This window comes from Bos mutus, chromosome 20 (genome assembly GCF_027580195.1).
Source record: "Bos mutus isolate GX-2022 chromosome 20, NWIPB_WYAK_1.1, whole genome shotgun sequence".
Classification (NCBI taxonomy): Eukaryota; Metazoa; Chordata; class Mammalia; order Artiodactyla; family Bovidae; genus Bos; species Bos mutus.
This window is the reverse complement of record NC_091636.1, coordinates 12,071,808-12,091,671: the sequence shown is the minus strand read 5'-3', so window position 1 is coordinate 12,091,671 and position 19,864 is coordinate 12,071,808. Positions and strand designations below refer to the sequence as shown.

Below are 19,864 nucleotides of genomic sequence, written 5' to 3'. Positions count from 1 at the left end.
TCCAAGGGACTCTCAAGAGTCTTCTCCAACACCACAGTACAAAAGCATCAATTCTTCGGTGCTCAGCCTTCTTCACAGTCCAACTCTCACATCCATACATGACCACAGGAAAAACCATAGCCTTGACTAGACGAACCTTTGTTGGCAAAGTAATGTCTCTGCTTTTGAATATGCTATCTAGGTTGGTCATAACTTTCCTTCCAAGGAGTAAGCATCTTTTAATTTCATGGCTGCAGTCACCATCTGTAGTGATTTTGGAGCCCAGAAAAATAAAGTCTGACACTGTTTCCACTGTTTCCCCATCTATTTCCCATGAAGTGATGGGACCGGATGCCATGATCTTCATTTTCTGAATGTTGAGCTTTAAGCCAACTTTTTCACTCTCCACTTTCATCAAGAGGCTTTTTAGTTCCTCTTCACTTTCTGCCATAAGGGTGGTGTCATCTGCATATCTGAGGTTATTGATATTTCTCCCGGCAATCTTGATTCCAGCTTGTGTTTCTTCCAGTCCAGTGTTTCTCATGATGTACTCTGCATAGAAGTTAAATAAACACAGTGACAATATACAGCCTTGACGTACTCCTTTTCCTATTTGGAACCAGTCTGTTGTTCCATGGCCAGTTCTAACTGTTGCTTCCTGACCTGCATACAAATTTCTCAGGAGGCAGATCAGGTGGTCTGGTATTCCCATCTCTTGAAGAATTTTCCACAGTTGTATTGTGATCCACACAGTCAAAGGCTTTGGCATAGTCAATAAAGCAGAAATAGATGTTTTTCTGGAACTCTCTTGCTTTTTCCATGATCCAGCGGATGTTGGCAATTTGATCTCTGGTTCCTCTGCCTTTTCTAAAACCAGCTTCAACATCTGGAAGTTCACGGTTCACATACTTCTGAAGCCTGGCTTAGAGAATCTTGAGCATTACTTTACTAGCGTGTGAGATGAATGCAATTGTGCGGTAGTTTGAGCATTCTTTGGCATTGCCTTTCTTTGGGATTGGAATGAAAACTGACCTTTTCCAGTCTTGTGGCCACTGCTGAGTTTTCCAAATTTGCTGGCATATTGAGTGCAGCACTTTCACAGCATCATCTTTCAGGATTTGGAATAGCTCACCTGGAATTCTGTCACTTCCACTAGCTTTGTTCGTAGTGATGCTTTCTAAGGCCCACTTGACTTCACATTCCAGGATGTCTGTCTCTAGGTCAGTGATCACACCATCATGATTATCTGGGTCATGAAGATCTTTTTTGTACAGTTCTTCTGTGTATTCTTGCCATCTCTTCTTAATATCTTCTGCTTCTGTTAGGTCCATACCATTTCTGTCCTTTTTCGACAGAAATGTTCCTTTGGTATCTCTAATTTTCTTGAAGAGATCTCTAGTCTTTCCCATTCTGTTGTTTTCCTTTATTTCTTTGCATTCATCGCTGAAGAAGGCTTTCTTATCTCTTCTTGCTATTCTTTGGAACTCTGCATTCAGATGTTTATATCTTTCCTTTTCTCCTTTGCTTTTCGCTTCTCTTCTTTTCACAGCTATTTGTAAGGCCTCCCCAGACAGCCATTTTGCTTTTTTGCATTTCTTTTCCATGGGGATGGTCTTGATCCCTGTCTCCTGTACAATGTCATGAACCTCATTCCATACAATATATAATTCAATTTACACAGGAAGAATAGGAATGGATTAATTTAAAACAACAAGTTTGAAGCTTACCTGTTCTCCATTGAGTGTCTGGAGAATCCTGATGTCTCTGCCCTCCATTCTGTAGATGACAACCTGGCCTGTGTGATTGTACCTCGGCTGTCCAGCAATGTAGAGCACATCTCCAGGAGTAGTGGCAGAGCTTACTGTGTAACCTAACAAAAGAGAGACGCCAGATATACTTGCTGGCCCCTTAAGAGTCTGCATGGAATAAATCAAGATCTATTTTAAATGGCTGGGAGAATCATTTTTATATGTTTATATGGACATCTCTTTTTTTGAAAATAAATGTTTTATTTAATGCAGGTAAATTTGTGTTGGTTAGAGCTGTTAGTTTGTTCCCTGATTATCTACCACAGTTGCTTCATTCTGAAATGTATTTCCCTCCAAACCTTAGATTTTCACTGTTAAAAGGCAAAAATGATATAACAATGACAGAAAAACACACATACATACATACACGTACACAACTCTAGTAATCTCAACCTACTCTTCGGTAATAAACCAGCTGTATTTCATTTGGATGCATGTGCTTATGCTATAGAAATTGATAATTTTATACAGTTGGAATCATAGTTAATGTAAACCTTTTCTGTATCATTGTCTAGGTTTTTAACTGTAATTTCAAGTGGCTGAAGCTTATTTATCTGAATTAAAGTAGAAATGCCTTGTGTTTAAACCTCAGGACCATTTCCTGATGAAATGGTGGAATTTACATGGTTTTTACTTTTTTGGCATAACACTTAAGTCTGCAAAGACATCTTTGAGCACTTACTTTTTTTCTTTCTTTTGGACTTTTTTGATGACAAATTTCAAGGAATAGATTACCAGATCAAATTTTTAATGGTTCTTATAACATCTGACAAATTGTTTCCAGAATATTTGTACTAGTTCATTCCATGAACAGCCATTGGAGAGGGTAGTTTCACCAAAATTTCACAAACATTAGGTATATAATTATTTAAAATTGTGGGTGCTCTAATAAATGTTAAACAATATACCTTGCCATGATTTTAATTTTCATTTGTTTGATTAAAAGTGAGCTTGAATAACTATCTCTCATGTTTAATCATTCCTCTTTTTAATTGAGCTTTCATGCCCTTTAAAATTTTAAAGTCTTTAAGACTGATTATTATTAATTTTGAATGAAGAATTAGATTTATTGTTTGTATGTCTAGAGAACAGAGCTAAACAAATAGATAAAAATTACCATGTGCAGATTTCAACTCTACCAAAGGAAGAAATGTTCTAATAACCAGTGCTGGCCACCACTGGAGTAGAAGGCAGATTATTTTTCCAAATGCCACAGAATAGCATTCCTTACTGAGAAAAAGATTATATTGATAATTTACTTACCAAGTATTTTACCATAGGATAATACTTTTACTTTTTTCCAAAACTTTAAGAGAGAAACAGAGGTTTTGTACTCAAATATATTTATTTTTACAAATGCTAGGGGAACACAATTCCTCAGCCACATTTTCTTTTGTAAATACTTTTCTTACAATTTCATTGCTTCATCTTGGAGCTTTTTTTTAAAAAAATTACTATACATAATAGACTGTATTCTTTTCCAGACATGTTATGTGTTATATTTTTATTACTAACCACAATATTGCTTAGAAAATAAAAACTTTAGGGTAATGTTTATATAAAAATAAAATGGAAAAGAAAAATGTACAAAACAAAGGTTATTTTATTTCATGTAGGTCTCTTAGAAATATTAAGAAGGGAGTGGGGCGAGAGTGTTAGTACACATGGTTTTTTTTTTTTTTTTTTTTTCAATTTCAGAGCTATGAATGCAAACTGGTAAAACAATCTTTAAAAAATAAGTTGAAAATTATGTTTGAGGCTGGAGTTTTTTATTATCTAGTTGACTTTGATGATGCACACTTGATAACTAAACTACTAGCTGAAACCTTCACAGGGCCAGTAACAACCCAGGCAGGTATTCCTGGCTGAAGCTTGGGCGTCTAAAAACAATAACAAGAGAGCAAGAAGGAGGACTCAGTGAAGTCTAATTTTAATGCAAGGAAAATCATTATAAAGATTTAAAAGTTTATACCACTTTCTGAAAAAGAAAGGCACAGAACTGAAGAGAAAGGAAAATTGATGACATAGCTCTGTGTGTGGATTTATGAAGAGTACATCCTGTCAGCTTTCATGATTCACTTCTTGGGAAAAGTGCTAGAATCAGGTGAGGTAACGGGAAACACAGGATCTGTCTTGATTTCATGTGTTTGCCTCACCTCTTTACCTTTCCTCTTGAATCAGTCTGGTGTGATTAGAAATCAGCAAACTGTGGGTCGGGGAAGCAGGGAACAGGATCTTGCCTGTATTTTCACCAGCAGGGCCACTTGCTCAGTGCATATTGGCAAAAGCCAGTTGCTGGGTTACAGAAAGATGGGTGCATAACTGTCCTGAGGGAGGTTCCATGGCTGGTTCCCGCCGCTTTCTGATCATTATTGGTTACTATAAGATTTTTAATAGACTGTCTACCTCCTACTTACCTTCCTTCAGAATTTTCATAGTCTAACAACTTTCAATCCACACAGATTGGAAGAACACATTCAAACTCTTCTTAATGTGTAAGCCACACAAGGAAACATTTTGAAACCTTAATTTTAGATTTGGAATAATATTTGGGGGAAAAGCCATTTTTCTCCCTTGATCTCTTTCTGAGTGCTTTTCCATTTTGAAAGAAATCTTACATATATTAGACTTTATATCAGCAAAATATCTAAAGCACTAACCTGTGACTAAGCTAATAAAAAGATTTAAAAAAATCTTCAAAACAAACAAAAAATCATTTTATTACACTGTCAACAATATATGCCCAAATTTCCTTTTTTGGGCAGAGAGGAGTCATATATTATAAATATGTGGTCAGGAGTGAAGGTTCTCAATTTTTTTTTGCTTGCAGCAGTATCTTTCAGTCTTGAATTCTCTAAGTCTGCTTTAAGCAAACCATTAACCCAAGGTTTTTGAGAATAATAGATTTAGACTTCTTTAAGGTTTTTATTTTTTAAAAATTTAATCATATAATCACTCAGAATACTAAAAATAATATAGTTTTATTTATCAAATAAAGTTATTATTTAATATATTATTAAATGTGGTGTTAATGTGTGAACTTCCTTAGAGTAGTGACAATGTCATTCACATCTTTGAGGATGTCAATATCTTTGTGCACAATATCTTTAATGTTGTAACTGTTCACTACTAATTAGTAGTAGTATTAGTATCAGCTACTCTTAGTAGCTATATAATATACTTGTATTAGTTTTCTATTGCTGCTGTAACAAATTACCACAAACTTGATGGCTTAACACATCACAATTTTATTATCTTATAGGTCAGAAATCAGCCCTAGGTCTCCCTGCGCTAAAATCATGGTGTTAGTAGGGCAGGGTTCCTTCAGATGCTACAGAGAAGAATCCATTTTCTTGCCCACTGTGGCTCCTAGAGACCACTCACATTCCTTGGCTTTTGGCACCCATTTGCCATTTTTAAAGCCAATAACATTAATCTCTCTGACCATTTTTCTATGGTTCTGTCTCTCCCTGTCCACATCCATGAAAGCTTCTCTGATTTTAAAATCTCATGTGATGAGATTGGGGCCAACCAGGTATCCCAGGCTAATCTCTCATGTCAAGATCCTTAGCTTAATCACATCTGCAAAGTCCCTTTTGTCACATAAGATCTAAGTCTGGAGATTAGGACATGGACATCTTTGGGGTCTATATTCTGCCTATCATAATACTAATAAGAGGAATAATAATACAACAATAGACAACACCTATTGGGGGTCAACTCTCTGTCACAACACTAAGTACCTTACAGGGATTATTTATGCTCATATTCATAACAATGCAAATGTTATATACCTGTGTATGTAAACTATTTTTTATAAATAAGAAAATCAAGGCTTTGAGGAATAAATTAATTTGCCTAAAGTGATAACCAGGGGCAGAGTTAGAAAACAAAGTCAAGACGCCTGTGACCTCAGAGTACCTCTGTACTGTCTGACTGCATACCTAGGGCCACAATCACTTCAAGTCACTTCAAGTATGATGGGATCAGCAGCTTTATAATTTTTATTTTCATGTGCATGATGTTCCGTCAAGTGGATTTACCATTTACTTCACTATTCTCATATTTTTGAACATTTAGGATATGTCATTTTCCTCAATATTACAAGTAACAATACAGTGAAAACAACCATTCCCTTGGCATTCTTAAATAACTGATTTTCCCTTTAGGCTAGATCCTCAAAAGTGAAATTTCTAAGTCCTTATGGTGTAAACATTTTTATGAGAACAAATGTTCTCCAATTCTTCTATCTAGGATGGAAAGAAACCTCATGTTAAACTGGTTCTAGATTTCAAGGTATTTTACATATTAACAGAACAGTCTCAAAGATTCATAGGACACGAAGAGCCTTTAGAAACTATCTAACCTAACCTCCTGTCCTCTTTTTAGGTATTCTGTCTCATAGCTCCTATTATACCACTAGTGACTGGGTGGTTCTGTATTGTCTCTTATCCAAAACGATAAGCTTCATCAACGCAGGAATAAATTTCCCTTATTTACCTGTTACCCTTAATTTACAGCTGAATATTTGACACACTGCAGGCACTTATTATTTGTAAGTGTTTTCTTGATCAGCCCAGAATCAGCATTTTGGTGTGGTGAAATGAACACTGGAATAAAAATTTAAAAACCTAGATTCCAGTTTCAGATTTGCCATAGTTAACTGTGATATAATATTTCTAGTATTCAGTTTCTTAACTTGGCAAATTAGATGTGTACCAATTGCTTTCTAAAATCTCTTTTAATGCTAAAACTGAATATGAATTTTAATACCAACCCCTTTATTTTACATCACAATCCTTCAAGTATTTAAAAGACATGCAGGGTACGCTGTTTTCTAACCACCATTTTTTTCAGGTTTGGTGGGGAGAGGGATGGGTAGATGGGGATTGTTTTCAGATTTATAGTCTTTAGATAATTTTTTACTGGTGATTCTAGTTCAGCATTTTCTTTTATAATGTGTGATGCTTAGGACAAAGCTTAGAGTATTCTAGCTGCTCTCTGACTAAGGCAGAATGAAATAGGACATTTATGAGAAATAGACTAGACTTCTGTTAGTGCAGTTCAACAACGTGTCTTAAGGGGATTTAGCACTCACATTATACCTGCTGCTAACTGTTATATATTTTTAATTACCAAAACTCCTCAGACTCTTTATTCTTCTTAAATTCTGTTGCCTCTATAGCTTTAATACATGCCCTCAAATAAAAAGATGTACAGATGTGCCATTAAAGAGAGAAGAGAAATGCTCCCCCGATATTTGTTAAGTGAATAGAGAGAGCTGGGAAACCATATCCTGAGGGTCCTATCCATCCTGTGCGTGTGCGTTAGTCACTCAGTCATGTCCGACTCTTTGGGACCCCCATGGACTGCAGCCCACCAAGCTCCTTTGTCCATGAATTCTCCAGGCAAGTATATTGGAGTGGGTAGCCATTGCCTTCTCCAGGGGATCTTCCCAACCCAGGGATCAAATCTGGGTCAGGAGATTGCCTGCACTGCAGGCAGATTCTGTACCATCTGAGCCACCAGGGAAGTCCTTCCATCCTAGGCCCTCCCAACTGCTTACTGAGATGGACCAGTGATGGAAGAGGCCCCTGGTATCCCCCAGACAGCTCCCAGCCTGGCACAAATTCAGAATAAAGTGACACCGGACATGTACCTCCTCATTCTAGGCAAGTCTTTGGGAAATCATTACATTACTGGGCTTCAGTTCAATATGTATCTGATTGTCAGCAAAGATATTAAAGAAGAAGTCATATGACATAACAAGTAAAATGTTTACCTTCCAAAATTAGGACCCATAGAGAGAAACTAATGATAAAAAATATTTAAGAGAATATGGGAGTCTGGGCTTCAGGGTAGCCTAAGTCAAGTTTTCTTTTTCTACCTTTGCTTCCTGTTCACTGGGTCTGAAGCATTTGGTGACATTAACGAGAATACCAGACACAGAGAGATCTCAAAAAGAGTGAATTTCAGTCCAAATCCCTCCCTGTGTAGACAGTCCTTCTGAGAAAGGCCCCTCATATTCTATTATTTTTACTAAGGTTACTCAGAGGCCTGGAAACTTTCATGGGTCCTATAAAATATCTAACTTGTAGAAGTGATCTCTTTTACAAAGTCTGCCTATCTAAGTAAATAATGCTAAAAATTAAAAAAAACACAAAACTTTTCTAAAAAACCAACTTTCTATCAATTACATCCAAACTTTACCTAAATAAGAAGCAAGAGGTTCATTCTTCTTTGTGGACTCAACATTAAAGGTTGTGTTCTGGGGAATTACGCTTTGATCAGCCTTCTGCATGACAACTGTTCCATTCCAATCATAGGCTCCTACTGCTCCAAGCATGATCCAGTCCTGATATCCAAATAGAGAAAACAATGATATTTAACAAAAATAGTAGTGTAAACACGTACATAGCATTAATAGTATGATAAGTACTGTTCAAAGAGCTTTACATATATTAAACCATAAAATCGTCCCCAAAGCCCACTGGGCTAGATTCCATTATTACCACCCCCATTCTACAGAAGAGGAAACTGAGGCAGAATAAGGAAATTTCCCTAGGTTATACACTACAATTGCACCCTGAAATGTCAATATTCCTGTGCAGGGACCATGGTATGAGCACCTTTTCTTCCATCTACTATAAAGAATGTATTTTCTAATCTTGTCTTTTTGCTTTATGGCTGTTAAGAATTCTGGGTCTTGAACATGGACTTCTGGTAAGACCCTTGAATACTTTGACACTGAGAAAAAGATACATATATTTAGCAAATATGTTAAATTAAATATTTTATTTAGTTAGATGTATAATTACAGAAGGAAGACCTCAAGCTGATTCATGATTATCAGTACAGTGTAGTGAGCTGTGGGTGTGATAACATGTTTTCCTAATAAGCCTGTGAAATGCTGTTTCCTTTTTTTAAAAAAATTATGACAACTAATAACATTATTTTTTTCCTATTAAGAGTTTTCTTTTCCATATCCATTTTTAAAGTCTTTATTGAATTTGTTATGTGGTTGCTTCTGTTTTATGTTTTGGTTTTTTGGATGTGAGGCATGTGAGATCTTCTTGACCAGGGATCAAATCCATACTCCCTGCACTGGAAGGCAAAGTCTTAACCATTGGCCCGCCAGGGAAGTCCCCTCTTTCCCATTTGGATTATAAACTACATGGTCTGAATAACTGCTCATGTCATGAACTGCAACTTGCATCTGTAATGCTGATGTCTCAGTGTTGACTTTGAGAAAGGAAACCTAAAAAAAAAAAGATGTTTTCTACCAAGTGGTCAATGTACCTGTGAATAATGAGCACTGAAGCCAGTCTGAGACATTTCCATCTCAAAAGATGCTGCCGATTGGTCCACAGTAGCTGTAACAGAGGAAGAGAGTCGCCTTTAGCACACTACTCATTTGCAGAAGACAGAGACCTAGTACCATCTGTGGTTTTGACCAACCAGAACTTCTAGCATCTTTAGAGCATTTCCAGTGCAAAGATTTCTCAACCCCAAAATTCCTAGGCAGGGCTGGGTAGAGGACCGAGAGGGTTAGCATAAGGGCTGTGTCTCACATTCCTGACAGTTTCCCCACCCTTGTTGGAGGGGCTAAGAGGTCTCCAGTCATGCTTCTGTTCTTGTACTCTGTCTGTGTTGGAGCCTATGGAGCTTGGGATCAACATGGTTGAAAGCTCTGTATCATACCCTCATGCCCTGGGTATCCTCCTGCGATTAGGCTAAACTTATTAAAATGTCAGAGGGCCAATAACATTTGATTCACATATTTAAAGAGGTTTCTTGATTCTACCAGCCTCATTGTATTTCCTGTGGTATATCCTCTCAGAATTCCACTGTTTGATAAGGGGTTTAGGGACTCTGGTTTGTATTTGTCCTGATGTCTGACTGTGGGTGTCACTCACAAATCAGGAGGAGTCTTTCTGACAGGACTCCAGGCCACATGCCATTCAACCACACATTTTTTTAAAGATCCTGTACCCATTTTGAAGCTCATTACCGAAAAACAGAAACAATCCAGAGCATTCTTTGGGAGTGTGCTGCTCTCAAAGTATTCACCAAGCCAAAGCCACACCCTCCTAAGGGGATTAAGGGAATGCTGATTTATTTGCTTTCAGGAGGGAATTACGGGTTTATTTGGCCTTGCTGATAAGTTAAAAATAGCACATAATTCTTTAAAAGTCGATCTACTCTTTCACTGAGGTATGAGAGCAATCTAATTTGTGAACTCAAACTTACTTACTAGTTATTTTACCTGTATAAAGTTGTTAACAGATACATCAGTAATTGCCTTTTAAAGGACTAGATTAAACGGAGAAATCAATCAAGAATTCAACTATGTCATTTTACTCTCACATACAAATTGTCCTCTAATTTAAATGACTAAAATGCATTTTAACTTTAATTTGAAACTTTATTTTGGTTTCACAATGGGGTAAGATGCTTTACGATTTATCTCTGCAAGATCAAAGAATGAAGTAGTGGGGACCTACATATTTCCAGCACCTTCCCCTGCTGCTGCTCTGTTTACAACTGAGAACAGACAGAAGGAAGTTCTGTGGAATTCTGCCTGCTCAGGCTTCATCCTGGTGAAGCACATCATGCATCCTTGAACTTCTTGTTGTCAACTTCTCCCTGGACTTGCTCATGGGCTTTTTCCAAGGGCTTGATGGGAAAAGGGGACATTAGTTTACCCATTTTATTGGGCAAAAGCTGGTGTGTTCACCTCACTAGGAGGCACTGTCCTTTGGGCAAGCATGATTTTCACACTTGCTGCTATTTGCCATCTAAAGATAAATGTTGATAGGAAATGGAGATTTCCCAAGTAACAAGGAAAGGTAGCCCTTTTGGATCTCATTATGAAAAAAATCAGAAATAAACTAGTAAAAACACTGCTTTTGGTTAGCCCTGAAAGTATAATGATAAAGATATGGGAGACATTTTTAAACCTGAGGAGTTCCTTATAAGATGATTTCTTTTTTAAATATGGAGGTACTTCTTGGAGTACATAGCTGCTCCAATGTATAATCTTTATCTCATGGTGTGGTTAGGTTAGAAAGTACCTGAAAATGTCATTTAAAGCAGATGAATCGCTCCTCCATCCAATACCTCATATAGGCTTCATTCCTACACATCTTAGGTTATATTTACTTACTTAAGATGAGATTTAGAAATGTATTATAACTGTATTATGTATTTAGATTGTATTATGCTCAACTAAGTAATTTTTCTTTTAAATGATTCTTTCAGATTGTTTTTATTATACCTGGTCCATGTTATTAAAAACTGAACATGTACAAGGACTTGGAAAACCCAATATAGTTCCTTAAGGCCAGCCAAAGTCATAATCCAGCATATTAGTAAATGATACTTGGCTAGCTGTTGTGACACCAAGGCCACTTAAAAGTGACTTGTACACAAAACACAGGAGAGCCAAGTTCATTAGAAGCAGCTGTGACTTTAGACTAATAAGGTGAGTGTTCTGTTTCTAAAGGCACAGGGTAAAGAAGCCAGGGCAGAAGGAAACCAGAAAAATTCAGTCTGGGTGGGCTGTAGATCCCCATCATCGCTGAAACAAACTTCTTCCTTATTGGTTGCAGTCCAGTCATGAAATCAACAGGGTGAGTCATAATCACATTTTTTTTTAATTGAAAGATAACAGAGTAGAATGGAAGTGATGAAACTATCAGAGTGCAACACATATAATAAGGGTTTTGGGGGAAATTTTTTTTATATGTATACATATGTCTGCACTGGGTCACTAAGCAAAATGTATTGATTTTCATGAGTCACTATCAAAAAAAAACTTTGAAAGCCATTACTCTAAACCATTTTCTTTCCTTTCACTACTTTTAAATATTCTCTGTCTGTCACTTTTCCCAGCCACTTAATGCTCAGTTAAAACGGTCTACAATTTTTCAGTGATGTCTCTTTCTCATTTTGTCTTTCTATTTCCCATTATCAGGTTATATCAGGGAGATGGAGAAGGTGCTTGTAAGTTTCTGTGTTTAAGGTAAGAAACAACAGTCCTCAGCATGGCCTGTCCTCACAAGGACAGAGTCAATAGGATTCAGACAGAGCAGAACAGCAGAACGGTTTGGAGGTTTCTCATCCTAGGTTGAGAAACAAAGACATGTTCTCTGACTCTCCAGATCATCAGAGAGTGTGAACAAGAGACTTTTTCAGTGTGCCTGGCATAACAATTCTGAAGACTTTTTTTTTTTCCCCTCAGGGAAGATCTAGTTCCAAAGCCATTTGTTCCTTGATGTCTCTACCTCAGGCAGAGGAGGGAATGCCAATAGCCAGTTGCTATTGAAAAATCAAAGAAAAAATTTACAAAGAAGTAGCATGACTCAGACAAATATAGTGAACCAATATTTTGCTGCCATGGGTCTTGAGGCAGAGCTCCATGAAGACCTTTCTAAAGGGCAAGGAGCAAAACAGAAAATAAATGAATGAAGGAGATGTTGTACAAGAACTGTCCCACAGAAGCCCAAAATGAGAAATAAAAACTTGAGCTAGTGTCTCCATTTCCTAAACTTGTGTCACAGGAAAGGAATAAAACACACGGGCACATTTTTGTTTTTGCGTATCTGTTGGACTATTGCCTTCATCGGGCCCTCACATCAGTACTGCCATGTCCTTACAAAGAGAGTTGCCAGCAGACAGAGTGCTACAGGACAGATTTATAGAAAAAGGGCATTGTTCCATGGTGGCTACTGTACACAGTAAAAACACATCAGCCATGTGGTAAAAACAAACACAAAAACCCATTGAGTTTGAATTGCAGACAGAACATTCAGGCTTATGAGGAAAAGTCATACCTTCCAGGGCGAAGATTCTTTCTCCCAGAGCTTCAACAATAGTGACTAATGCCAATTCATCAGAGACATTGAAGAAATGCTTTTCAGTGGGTTCACTTGCAATTGATTTTATTTCCTCCACAAATTTTTCAGTGCTCAAATTTCCTCGGTTATAGCTGCCAAGAATCTAAGTCATCAAAAACAGCAAGAATATCTTTTAAGTTCTAGATGTTAAACAAGAATCTCAAGCATTTTGTCAATAAGCAAGGCAGTATATGTTAGCATATAGTTCCTTGTTGTTTAGTAGCTAAGTTGTGTCTAAATCTTTTGTGACCCCATGGATGGTAGCACTCCAGGTTCCTCTGTCCTTGGGGTTTTCCAGGCAAGAAAACTGGAGTGGGTTGCCATTCCCTTCTTCAGGGGATCTTCCTGACCCAGGGACTCTTTACTGTTGATCCACCAGGGAAGCTCATATAGTACTGTGGCATAATGCAATTTTTATGTACTTCCACATTCCTAGAAGGGTAATTTTCAGAATCTGTAGATTCTTTAATATTAACTGTTTTATATTAATTCTCTAATATATACTGTAATTGCTGTAGAAAAATATAAAGGATAATCCTGTATGCTCACCAAAGTTTCTTCTCTGCCATTCCTGTGTCCTCTTTATTAACAGCTATATCTTTAAAAGTAATGTTACAGTTTCTGAGTATGTCTGATATTATTCCAGTCAGTGACATCACCATTTGCTGGCAAAAGCTAACAGCCAGTGAATTGCTTGATCTCAAACAGGCAGTACTTCCTGAAACTCTTACCAAAGGGAAGTCAGACATGTATATTTTTTAAACAGATGTTGGACTAAGTAGTAATCTAACTTGGCAATCTAGAAAATAAACAATTGGGACATTCCTGTTTGAAACAAAACGCTTAAGACAGAAACATTCTTTTTAACAGAGAAGAGACAGAGGCAGGAATTATCTGCTATCAGTTCAGTTCAGTTGCTCAGTCGTGTCCGACTCTTTGCGACCCCATGAATCGCAGTGCGCCAGGCCTCCCTGCCCATCACCAACTCCCGGAGTTCACTCAAACTCACGTCCATCGAGTCGGTGATGCCATCCAGCCATCTCATCCTGTCGTCCCCTTCTCCTCCTGCCCCCAATCCCTCCCAGCATCAGGGTCTTTTCCAATGAGTCAACTCTTCGCATGAGGTGGCCAAAATACTGGAGTTTCAGCTTTAGCATCATTCCTTCCAAAGAACACCCAGGACTGATCTCCTTTAGAATGGACTGGTTGGATCTCCTTGAAGTCCAAGGGACTCTCAAGAGTCTTATCCAACACCACAGTTCAAAAGCATCAATTCTTCGGCGCTCAGCTTTCTTCACAGTCTAACTCTCACATCCATACATGACTACTGGAAAAACCATAGCCTCGACTAGATGGACCTTTGTTGGCAAAGTAATGTCTCTGCTTTTGAATGGGCTATCTAGGTTGGTCATAACTTTCCTTCCAAGGAGTGTCTTTTAATTTCATGGCTGCAATCACCATCTGCAGTGATTTTGGAGCCCCCAAAAATAAAGTCTGACACTGTTTCAACTGGTTCCCCATCTATTTCCCATGAAGTGATGGGACCAGATACCATGATCTTAGTTTTCTGCATGTTGAGCTTTAAGCCAAATTTTTCACTCTCCTCTTTCACTTTCATCAAGAGGCTTTTTAGTTCCTCTTCACTTTCTGCCATAAGGGTGGTGTCATCTGCATATCTGAGGTTATTGATATTCGGTAATCTTGATTCCAGCTTGTGCTTCTTCCAGCCCAGCGTTTCTCATGATGTACTCTGCATAGAAGTTAAATAAGCAGCATGACAATATACAGCCTTGACGTACTCCTTTTCCTATTTGGAACCAGTCTGTTGTTCCATGGCCAGTTCTAACTGTTGCTTCCTGGCCTGCATATAGGTTTCTCAAGAGGCAGGTCAGGTGGTCTGGTATTCCCATCTCTTGAAGAATTTTCCACAGTTTCTTGTGATCCACACAGTGAAAGGCTTTGGCATAGTCAATAAAGCAGAAATAGATGTTTTTCTGGAACTTTCTTGCTTTTTCCATGATCCAGTGGATGTTGGCAATTTGATCTCTGGTTCCTCTAGTTAACTGTAATTATTTAGATTTTCTATCAGGTTTTCTCAAACATTTAGTTTTAAATTTTTTAAAGTAAGGTTTATTGAGATATAGTTTTTATACAATAAAAATCACCCTCTTTTGATGTACAGTTCTATGAATTTTGACAAACCTAAACAGTTGTGTTCCTACCACACTGAGATTGGACTATTTCCATCACTCCAGTTGCCTTTTGCCCCTGTGTAGTCAGTCTCCTCTTTTTTCTAACTGTGCAAACACTGATCAATTTTCTGTCCTTACAGCTTTGGTTTTTCTAGAATGTTAATGGTAAGGAATCAAATAGTATGTTGCCTTTTGTGTCTGGTTTCTTTCATTTTGCATAAAGCTTTCGAGAGTCATCCATGTAATCACATGTATTCAGTCCTTCTGATTGTTGAGTAGGACTCTACTGTCTAGATATACAAGTCATTTGTTGAGGACATCTGGGTTGTTTTCAGTTTCAAGTAATTATGAATAAAGCTGCTCTAAGTATTTGTGCTTAGAAATACTATCTGTTTTCTTTTTTCTTGAGTAAAGACCTAGGGATGAAGGTGCTGTGTTCTACAATAAAAGTATATTTAACTTTATAAGAAACTGCCAAAATATTTACCAGAACAACTGTTCCATTTTTCCATTTCATCTTTCCCACCAATAATGTGTGAGAGACTCAGTTGCTTTGCATCCATGACAATTCTTGGTATTACCAAGTTGTTTCCTTTCTTCCAGTTTTAGCAATTCTATTGGTGTGTAGGGGCTTCCTTGATGGCTCAGTAGTAAAGAATCTGCCTCCTACTGCAGGCAAAGCTGGCTCGATCCCTTGGTTGGGAAGATCCCCTGGAGAAGGAAATGGCAACCCACTCCAGTATTCTTGACTGGCAAATCCCATGGAAGAGGAGCCTGGAGTGCTACTGTCCATGGAGTCACCAAGAGCATCAGACAGGACTTAGCAACTCAACAACAACAATATGTGGATGAACACAACTGTCAGAACTCATCAGATTGTTTACTTTGTGCACAGTATTCACACTGAAGTTTTGTACTGTATGTGCTTTATCAGCTTTGAAAAATGTAATGATCTATAATGTCATGCAATAATATGGATGAATCTTTACAATTTAATATTCAGGTTTAAAAGTTTTGAAATATTGTATGTTTTAGCTTTTATAGAGTTAAAAACAAGAAAACCTTTTTCAAATTAATTTTTTCCAGATATGCACAGTTACCAAAGACCATTTAGAAAAAAAAGATCAAGAGATAGTATAGGATTTGGGCTGATGGTTACCAGGTGGAGGAAGGCAGGTGATGAATGTGATAAGGCAGGTGGTAAGTTGTCAGAAGACCAAACTAGCTCTTGGTTTGGATAGTAATTCATGGTTATTACAATGTTATTAAAATAAGTATGCAGGTACAATTATAGGCACAGAAACAAAGAAAGTGGGCCATGCTTTGACAATGATGAGAATGTCTCCTGAACCAAAGTTCATGATTCATTCAGTTCTTTGCTCCTGAAATCCAAAATGCAAAGGTAACACTCATGAGCTCTGTGCTGTTGCTTGATTTTTTTTTTTTTTTTTTAGAATATCTGACTCCTTGGGGAGAAGAATTATGACCTTAATGACCAGGAAGTTACCAAAAGTTTCTAGCTTCACTTTATCTTTAAACAGTAGACATGGATTTGTCTGGCATCATTAACAACAGAGACCTCCATGGTGCTTCCAAAGTCCTGTTGCAGAGAAGAGTTGAGTCTCCAACTACAATTCAGCATCGAAGACTGGGTAGATCTTGGACATGTAGGCAGGTGGGCACAGGTGGAAGCATCCATGCTGGCTACCCGGCCCCTGTCTCCCCTCCGCTGAACACATGGCTCCCCCACCTCTCCTCAGCCACCTGCTCTCAGCTTCCATATATATTTCCTTACTGTTAGGTTTAGAATGTTAGATTTGAAAACTGATTTTGATTAAGATAGGTATAGCTTTTCACTCGTAGAAGGAAAATAACTACAATGATTGTTTTAAGTGTTGTTGTTTATGATCTTCGACATACTTGTTATTTGTATCATAAATAACCGTTTCGATCAACAACTGAATCGCTCTGCTGCTAAGTCGCTTCAGTCGTGTCCGACTCTGTGCGACCCCATAGACGGCAGCCCACCAGGCTCCGTTGTCCCTGGGATTCTCCAGGCAAGAACACTGGAGTGGGTTGCCATTTCCTTCTCCAATGCATGAAAATGAAAAGTGAAAGTGAAGTCGCTCAGTCGCGTCCAACTCTGCACGACCCCATGAACTGCAGCCCACCAGGCTCCTCCGTCCATGGGATTTTCCAGGCAAGAGCACTGGAGTGGGGTGCCACTTCACCCTAAATGTTAATGTGAGAAAAGGAGTTGGGTACCAAGTAGGCAGGCAGGCAGTGCATCATCTCAAATTTTCCTTCCTAGTGAGAAGGGGGTGGGGCTTTATTGCTGCTTCTGGTCGGGGCAGGGGCCCATGCTGGAGGGCCCCAGAGGGAGTACTACACATCTGTACCTGGAGGGCTTCCTGTGCTCCAGGACCACCAGGGCATTTCTCCAGCTCCCTTGTCAGTTACCTACCTCCTACACCTGTAAAATGTCCTTGGAGGCAAAATGCCTTACTGTCTGTGGCTAACTCTGAGCTGCTTTGAAGAAAGCACACTATTTAGGAAAACCGGAGCTAGCTCTAAGGTAAATGGGCACATTACGTGTGCAGCTTTTTTGACTTTTGAAATTATTCTTGACTACTATGCCCAGATTTACAGAGGAGCTTTCAAATCGCACCAGAACACAAAAACTTAGCTCCTGTTAATTTGGCTGAAGAGCACATGCCAAACATCAGAAGTGGTCTACATTTTAACAGAGACACTAGTGCTTTTCCCATTTTGGGGTGCTTGACGGGTAAGAGAATGAAATGGAAATGGTAGTAGAGAGTTGGTCAAATGCTCTTCCTGCAGGTGGTTGTCTCACCACAGCTGGGCGTACATGCCCCAGGTAAGATGGCAAAGGCAGAGTCTCTGAGGTCCAGAGTATTTATTACATCCAAGGTGTGGCTTTCAGGATCTCTGGCCCTTGCTCAACACCTCATTCTCCACTTGGTCTTCTCTGGGCACTCTGGTAGACCTCTCTTTTCTTGGCAGTTTTGCTATGCATGAATTTCTTTTAGATTTATAAAAACTCTGTATCATGTGAAGCCCTCCAAGTCCCCACTGATTTACCTAATTTTTTCTGTAAGTCATTATCTTACCTCCTTGGTTCCTATTTAACATATTTTAGATTTACTATTGAATTGACATGTTAGCTTCCATTTCACTTATAAACCGATGTAGTTAAAGATACACATAAAACATTGTCTTGAACTATACATAGTTGAGGCTCTTAGTTGCAATGTAAATGTTATCAGACATTTAGTGCTTTATGTCACAGGACAGACACAAGTGGGTAAAGTTCAATGGGGAAGATGCCCAGGTAACAGGAATAAAAATAAAATGTATAAATGCAAAATGGCAGTATATATTTAGAAGAAAATATAAGAAGAGAATTCCCACAGAAATTATAAGATAAAAGAATTCTCACAGAATTCACAGGAATTACTGTGACTTGCAGCTAGTTTGAACTATTTTGCATCACAGAATAAAAATGAAAACAGACAGAGATGTATTTTGGTCCTTTACCCAAGGATCTGGTAGCTGGTAAAAACATTCTTTTCTATGAATCAGAAGAGATACAAAATAATACTTATAAATTACTCCCGTTCACTTAATATGTCAAGCCCAGGCATTTGGTATTCTGCTACTATTTACCTGGAATAGACAGTCAGAATTGAAGCTCCCTTGAGGCAGATGTGTCAAATGTAAAGTATAAAGCTCATTTACATGTAGCACGGTGCCTTTTGTGTGCCAATGAAAGAAATTCTAAGATATTCTCTAACTTCCTTATTTTCATTTGAATACTGCAGGTGATCCAATTTTACAGCCATTACAATCCCCGCCATCACCATTTAAGGTTAGAATCTGAATACAAAGCAGGCTCCTGCTAGCAATGTCTAATATAGTCTCAAGGGACAGAATAGAGACCATGCAGAAGGGTCCTCAAACCAGCTCAGCGCCCTCACCAAATCTGAGTGTTTCCCAGGAAGTGTTTGCAGTTTTATCAGAGTGCTTATCTTTTCAGTAGTCAATCTTTTCGGAGTGGTTGTCTGCCCCTAGAACACATCTCTGAGGTGTTCAAGATCAAATGGTGAGGGAAAAAAGATGGAGAAGGAGGACGAGTCCAGGCCATAACAGGGCTAGACCCCCAAGAATATTTGATCTTATCGTGAAGAGGTGTGGAGAAATTCCTGAAACCTTTCCATGTGAATACACAAGGAGAAGAAGTAAAATAACTGTCTTATTTCCTAGTTTGGTATAAGTTAAAAAACACATATTAGGTTCACTTGGAAAATATATGAATTGGGAAAATAACAAATAATTGTTGCTAAACTGAAATTTTCCTATACTTTTTGTTTATACCATTTCAAAGAGCAATTTGATACTAATTCATTGATTAACATGGGGAAGAGACTCATTTTTTTATGGTTCTCCAGGAAGGTTAATGCAATTATGAGACCTCTTTTTGACCAGATAAGAGGCAAAATGTGAATTATCAACCAAGGATCCAACAAAGGGAAACAGATTTAAGGGCAAGAAATATGAATATGCAGTCAGGTATAATGTAAGAGTGATATAAAATTCACTTAAAGTTAAGAAACAATGAAATGATAGATACTTTAATTCCACTGAAGTCTTCCTAATGTTAATGCTGCTGCTGCTGAATTCAGCTCATAGCCTGCATCTATGGTACCTGCAATGCCAGACTATATCCTCTGGGAGGAAACTGAACAAGTGATGGCATTTCTGGTACCCGGTTGTGTGGGACAAACTGGGCATGTGCGGGCTTTGCATGCTAAAGAGACCAGGCATAGTCTCTGCTTGTGGACAGTATCTCTGAGTGAAGACTGGACCATGAGGAATTATCCTCAACCCTGGAAAAGATCAAAATAGCTGTAGTGTAGGAGGAAACAGACAGAACAAGCTCCATCTTGAAAGCAGGACTCCATCTTGG

General features: G+C 38.3%; 1 protein-coding gene across 2 annotated transcripts in view; it reads right to left on the bottom strand.

The window, feature by feature from the left end:
• Nucleotides 1–19,864, bottom strand: part of ITGA1 (integrin subunit alpha 1) — a 181,045-nt gene that overhangs the window by 53,631 nt on the left and 107,550 nt on the right. For both annotated transcript variants that reach the window (XM_005891151.2, XM_070357476.1), the window contains exons 9-12: nucleotides 12,623–12,788; nucleotides 9,087–9,160; nucleotides 7,998–8,142; nucleotides 1,707–1,849 (exon numbers count right to left, since the gene is read on the bottom strand). In XM_005891151.2, coding sequence (XP_005891213.1) covers nucleotides 1,707–1,849; nucleotides 7,998–8,142; nucleotides 9,087–9,160; nucleotides 12,623–12,788 — 528 coding nt within the window. The remainder of the gene's footprint in view (nucleotides 1–1,706; nucleotides 1,850–7,997; nucleotides 8,143–9,086; nucleotides 9,161–12,622; nucleotides 12,789–19,864) is intronic.